The following is a 6,000-nucleotide window of genomic DNA, read 5'->3' as shown; positions in this document are numbered from 1 at the left end:
CAGCCACGGACCAACGGCAGAAAGAGATCCGACTGTTGCGGATTTGCTACGATAACGGATTAAAATCCAAGTCTTTGCTGAAACACTTTGCAGACATAATATAAATAACAGGCAGCTGCTCTCCGTACGCTTCTCCGCGTTTCTCACGGAGATCCGCGGCTCCCGTCGTTTGAGACGCTATAAACAATAATAACAATGGCTTCTGGTTCGCCGTCGTCCTCTCCGGACACCGCGACGGGCTCAGGTACGGATCCAGCCCGGCCCGACACAGGAGAGCCCCTCGGTGGAGCAGGCTCGGACTCGGATTCGGACTTGGGTTTGAGTAAATTTGACTGCAGCGCCATGGAGGTGGGGGACCGGCTGGAGGGAGAAGAGCTGGAGCGCGAGTTCGAGTCTGCCGCCGACCGCGTAAAAGACTTGATACAGACGGCCAGCAGGGACCAGCTGCTGTACCTGTACGCTCGCTACAAACAGGTGATTGTACGATTAATGTCACTGTGCGTGTGTCGGCCACACTCGAGCCTTCAAGTAGTTGCACCACGCTGCTTTAGACGGGACACCCCCCACACGCCATGAATCTCAGCATTTACGTGACTCCTCTGGTATTTAATCGAGTCAGGCTCACAACTGCAGGCGACATTAAATCAGATATGTAATGTGATTTTGTATCTATAGGTCAAAGTGGGGAAGTGCAATACACCAAAACCTGGTTTCTTTGACTTTGAAGGACAAAGAAAATGGTAAGTAGCCCAGATTTCACTTTGCACATATTTTAAAGCCTTATAGGTCAAGTAAGTCAATTCAATTCACTTTTACTTAAATGGCACCAGTCGCCTCATTGTAAGGCAAAGAACCTTCAATAATAAAAAGAAAAGTCCAACAATCAGACGACCCCCTACGAACGAGCACTTGGCAACACTGGAAAGGAAAAAGTCCCTGTTAAACAGGAACCTCTGGCAGAACCAGGCTCAGGGATCCACGTTCAGATGCTTGATGAAGAAAAATGTTTCTGCTACTTAAAATAAACCACTATTCACAAACAGCCCATCCGCTTGCAAAGTATTAAAATGATTCCCCCAAAGTCAGTGAATCTAATATTTCTATTTTCATGTTTTAGTTCACGGCGTGTGAAAAGCTTTAACAGTGATTACTTTGGTAATTGTGATATCATAACAGGCAAGCCTGGAAGCAGCTTGGAGACATGGATCAGGAACAAGCAATGCAAGAGTATATTTCCTGTGTCAACATCTTAGACCCTGAAGGCAGCACGAAGGTAATTCCTGAGAATTTATTTTTAATCCACATTTTGCTTCTAAACCGATGCAGAGGTGGGTTAATGTTGTGACTGTTGTGGAGGGTCACACCAGTAAGTTTATAAAGAGATCAAATGAACATTTTTATTACAATGGATCTTATGATAACATAGATTATAAAACATTAATTATACATTTATAACAGTTCGTTTGCTTTCAGCTCAGCCTTTACTGCAACAGTTTTCTTTGTAGTAATAATTTGATTTTATGGAAGATGGTCCTTTAGTAGAGAATGTTGAATGTCAGTGTTGCCATTCATCATGCTCCTTATGACTTTTATGGTCTTGTTTTTGAATATATGTAGAAAGAGTTTCTGGTTCTCGTCACTTTACACATTTTCTGGTTATAGACTAATGTCTGTAATTTCTCAGTCATACAGGTCACGGTAGTCTGAAGTGTTTGAAAAGAAGGCAACTGAACTCTTTGCTTCTTGAAGATGTTTCCCCTCCCATCCAAGAGTCTTCTTCTGTTCTAAAACAAGAGATTTGAGAGTTTCAGGTGTCTGACCTCTAGAAGAGGCTGCCCTCTTGGAGGTAGTGATCCCGTGAGCCCAGGTGTGGAAAAAAAAAGGCGTGGGTCATTGTCACCAGGGGTCAGTCACAGTGGACATAGATGGGCTCCTTTCTCAAATAATCTGTGAAAAATCTGAACATTGGCATCATTGAAGAGCGTCCTTTCCCCTTCAAGAGAAGGTGGACAGCTGCGTCTTGTCCTTATGAGGCGGCTTTCTTGTTGTGCCATGCGTCTGTGGAGTGTTGTTTCTCTTATGGTCCGAGCACTCCTCACATGGTACACTACGCTGTTTAGCTTGTGTTCGGGGGTGAACCAGGTTTGTCTGAGGGTGTTGCTGGATCAGAAGTGCACTGTGATGTTTATGCATAGAGAAAATTCCGAGTTACCACATAAGGAACGACAGTGTCATTCTGTTTCTTCCTGGTTCTTGTCAATTTCTGACCTTATACACCTGATAACAAATTCTGGAAATGTACATGAACTAAAACAGACCTTTAAAGGTAAGATGTCTGAAATTAGGCCAAAAAGGATGACAGATATAGAACAGAACCATCTGTGAAGTACCCAGTGTTCACCAGGAGGTGTCACTGTCACATTGTCATTTTGTTGAAACCGTGTTGCTGCTTATTTTCTGCACATTTAGAAAGAAAAATGAAAATTTTGCGCAGGTTTCCTCAGTGGCTGATATTTTGGAATAGTAATTATTTAAATGTTCATATTAAGGCTGTTGGGATGTGCTAATTTGTATAGTGACTGTTTACATCTCTACACACTCTTTTCTTAGCTGTGCCATAAACAGGTTGCTCTTTGGGACAACATTAGGTTTCAACACCAACCTTGGATGGTTTGCAGTAATGGAGTATAATCGTCATACTGATAAAACACTTATTTTTATACTTTGTTTTATAGATCATCTAAAAGTTGGAATGATAAAGTTTGTAGCAGCAGTGAGTGAGCACCAGTGTCACAGTTTAGTCACAAAGGGAAGTGTTTACACTCTCTGATAATCTATTAAAGTCACTGTTAGATATTGATATCTACAGATATATTACATATCTTCTTTTAACAACAGTGTGTAAACATCTGCAAACTGAGGAGACCGGCTGCTGGACTTTAGGGAGAGGACGTTGTCCCATTCTTTCGTTCTGTTTGTTTGTTCGTTTGCTTTTTGGCTTCTTTTTTTTTTTTTTAAACAGTTCAGCAGTGAAGAGTGGACTAGAAAAAGGGGGAGAGCGAGCAGGGGAAGACTCTCAGCAAAGGGTCCCAGGTTGTGGTTGAAAGGCGTCTGCTCAGCTGGTGCACTTTGTCTCACTCGTGTCTGATATAAGATTCTAGCTGCTCAGCGGTCCTGGGTCTTTGTCATATTCTTCATCTCATGAAGCTCCAAATGTTTTCAGTTTGGGAAACATCTTGACTATAGGCAGGCCTCTTCAGCACCTGGACTCTTCTTAGATCAGCATCATCTTCCAGAAATACGCACGGCCGTCCCTGAAAGAAGCTCATCTGGATGGGAGCTTCTAGATGAGCTTCTTTCAGCCTTTCCAGATGTTCAAAGCACTCATCAGTACTGAAATTCTGAAACGATCATGTTCCAGAGGCACAAATGCCCCCGTTACAATCACAGATGCAGGATTTTGGTCCTGCTCCTCTTTAGTCCAGAGGACAGCGTGTTCATGTTTTCCATAAAGTTTTGATCAATCTCACCACAAAACAGTTTTAGACTTTGTTTCAGACAATTTTAAATGACCTTTGGCCCGGAGAAGACGGCTGGATCATGTTCACATGTTCTTCGTATGATAGAGCTCTGACCTGCGTTTGTGGATGACATGGTGAACATTTTAGTTCTGTAACTGTTCATGAGCCCATGCAGTGACTTTAATGACAGACTCGTGCACCTGAAGGTCACAGGCATGCAATAAAATGTTCCTCCAGCTGTTTCTTTTAAATACTGCTCACTTTTCCAGTCTTATGTTGCACTCCTCAAACTCTGAGACATGTTACTGCCATCTGATTCAAAATGAGCTCTTATTTTACACAAAATAGACGAATGTCTCAGTTTAAAAATGTCAATGTTTTCTATATTGGATTGTGACTAAAATATATGTTTGAGACTTGCAGATCGTTGATTCTGTTCTCATTTACACCGCATCATGACTCTGGTTTGCCGTGTTCGTGATACACAGAGCACATGTGAACATGAGAGCGTGCACTCTTTACTCAGAGGGATGGGCACACAGTCACATATGCACAGCTACAACTTGGCTGCAAAGCAAAGGAACACTGAAACATTCATTTTTAAAGGCAGTCTGTGCTTCTTGCTCTTTTCCCCCCATTTCCTCTCCCAGTCTTCCACTCACTTTGCTGCCCCCCCCCCATCCATTCATTTGTGTCTCCCAAATAGCATCACTGTCAACCACGTATCCCATCCTGACACGTTTCTCTTCCACCAAGCTGTGGGGCAATACTCGCTGACTCTGCCCTAAGCCACACAATACCAGGGGTGGGCCCAGCAAAAGCACCGCTACCCTGCCTGTAAAGAACCTGATTCTATTAGTGTTAACAAAGCGCCATAGCATGGCAGCAGCTATTCTTTTGGAAGCACAGTTAAATGGTGTAAGTAGAAGTGCATAGACAGAGAAGCAGGGGAGAGAATAATAGCCACAGTTTGACCTCTGTTCCTGTCTCAATTGTTGAGCAGACACTGCCTTTATATTGCATTATACTGCAGAGGAGCAGGGCCAGTGCATCAGCGAATATTCCGAGTTTCTGAAGTGAATTAGGTTGTCCCAAAAGTGCACGCACGGTTTTGCTTCGCTTGTCATGTTCTCCCCACTCTGCCTATTTTCTGAAATCAGATTTGTGTGGGCTCTTTTGTGAGTCAAGGTTGGCCCACAAAGAATAGTCTGGGTAATAAAGTCTTGGCTGAGCTGAATGTAATGTGGGATCACATGAAAACAGAAGATTAACAATAGTCACAAAATTAAGACATGATGCATTTAAAACTATTGCACATTTTGTTGGCCATTTATTAGCAGTGAGGTCATGTCTGAAGCCCCCAAAGAGTCGTTTCAGATTTACACCATCTGAACTGTTTGCCAGCTTTAGTTTCTCAAAGATTAGAGGTAGGAGCCTGCTTTATAGAGAATCGATGGGCCCATCCCGCTGTCACTGGAGAAGAAACCCAAGGCTGGTAAACTAAGCTAGAGAAGGCTGGGTGCTTGGCAAAAGCTCTGACTGCACAACAGGTTTTTTTTGGAGGTTTATTGCCCCCCAAACAACATTTCTGTTGTTTTAAAAACACATTTGGGTCAGTTTTGTTGGACTTAGTGTGACCTTATGGCAACAATAGTAACTTATTGGTATTCCTATCAGGGTGTCTGTAGCTCAGGACGCTGAGGAGCTCATCTATCAATTGGAAGGTTGATGGTGAGATTCCTGGATGCTCCAGTGTGCATGCCAAAGTATCCTTGGGAAAGATGCTGAACCCCAAGTTGCCCCAAGTCTCCGACGCATCCAATGCGATGGTGTGATGATACTGGCCTGCAGACATACTCATCAAAAGTCTTACTCAGTGGCTGTCCCTTCCTTTGGGTTTCCACAAAGACGTCAGCAAGCATGGCAGCTTCAGCGGCTGTTTTAGGATTAGAACATTCCTAACTATTGTTCCTTAATTACTTCACTGCACTCTTTCACTTTTAGGCTGAATCCATTTCCCCACACAACTCCTTTACCCTCCCAGAAAGCTCCCCGAGGTTCTAATCAGGATAAATATGAAGGAAACTGAAAATGAAAGTTGATAAACATTCATATGAACTGAGGCACATTGGGGCCTTAACATTATAGGTAGACGAATGAGGCAGAAGAACCAGTCTGAATGTGATCATGTCCAGGCAGCTGCAATTCTCCCAAAGGTAACAAGGAAATGCTCAATACCATCTTCAGTTTATGTTTGTAATATTGGCTCAGAAGAGTTACTGACCTGACTCTGAAGTTAACTTCTGGTAGGATGTAGCTGGACCTGTGACGGTGATCTCCGTCATCAGGAGCTTCCAGTGGGTCTGGGTCGGTCGACGTGCAAGTCTGCATTTCAGTGTTGCTGCTACATGCTGTCCCATGAAGGTTTGCAAGCTCCCAGCCAGTTCCTTCAGTTTTATTCAAATTCAAATTCAAATTT

The 6,000-nt window shown here is 43.3% G+C and overlaps 1 protein-coding gene across 1 annotated transcript in view; it reads left to right on the top strand.

Moving 5' to 3' along the window:
- The window catches only part of acbd6 (acyl-CoA binding domain containing 6), a 29,646-nt gene continuing 23,646 nt past the window's right edge, over positions 1-6,000 (top strand). The window contains exons 1-3 of the mRNA XM_080879004.1: positions 1-474; positions 676-740; positions 1,177-1,273. Of these exons, the coding sequence (XP_080735130.1) occupies positions 196-474; positions 676-740; positions 1,177-1,273 (441 nt within the window). The 5' untranslated portion in view covers positions 1-195. The remainder of the gene's footprint in view (positions 475-675; positions 741-1,176; positions 1,274-6,000) is intronic.

This window comes from Rhamphochromis sp. 'chilingali' (assembly GCF_963969265.1).
Source record: "Rhamphochromis sp. 'chilingali' genome assembly, chromosome: 3".
Classification (NCBI taxonomy): Eukaryota; Metazoa; Chordata; class Actinopteri; order Cichliformes; family Cichlidae; genus Rhamphochromis; species Rhamphochromis sp. 'chilingali'.
Note: the sequence above shows the minus strand (reverse complement) of the source record. Positions and strands in the feature narration are given on the sequence as shown.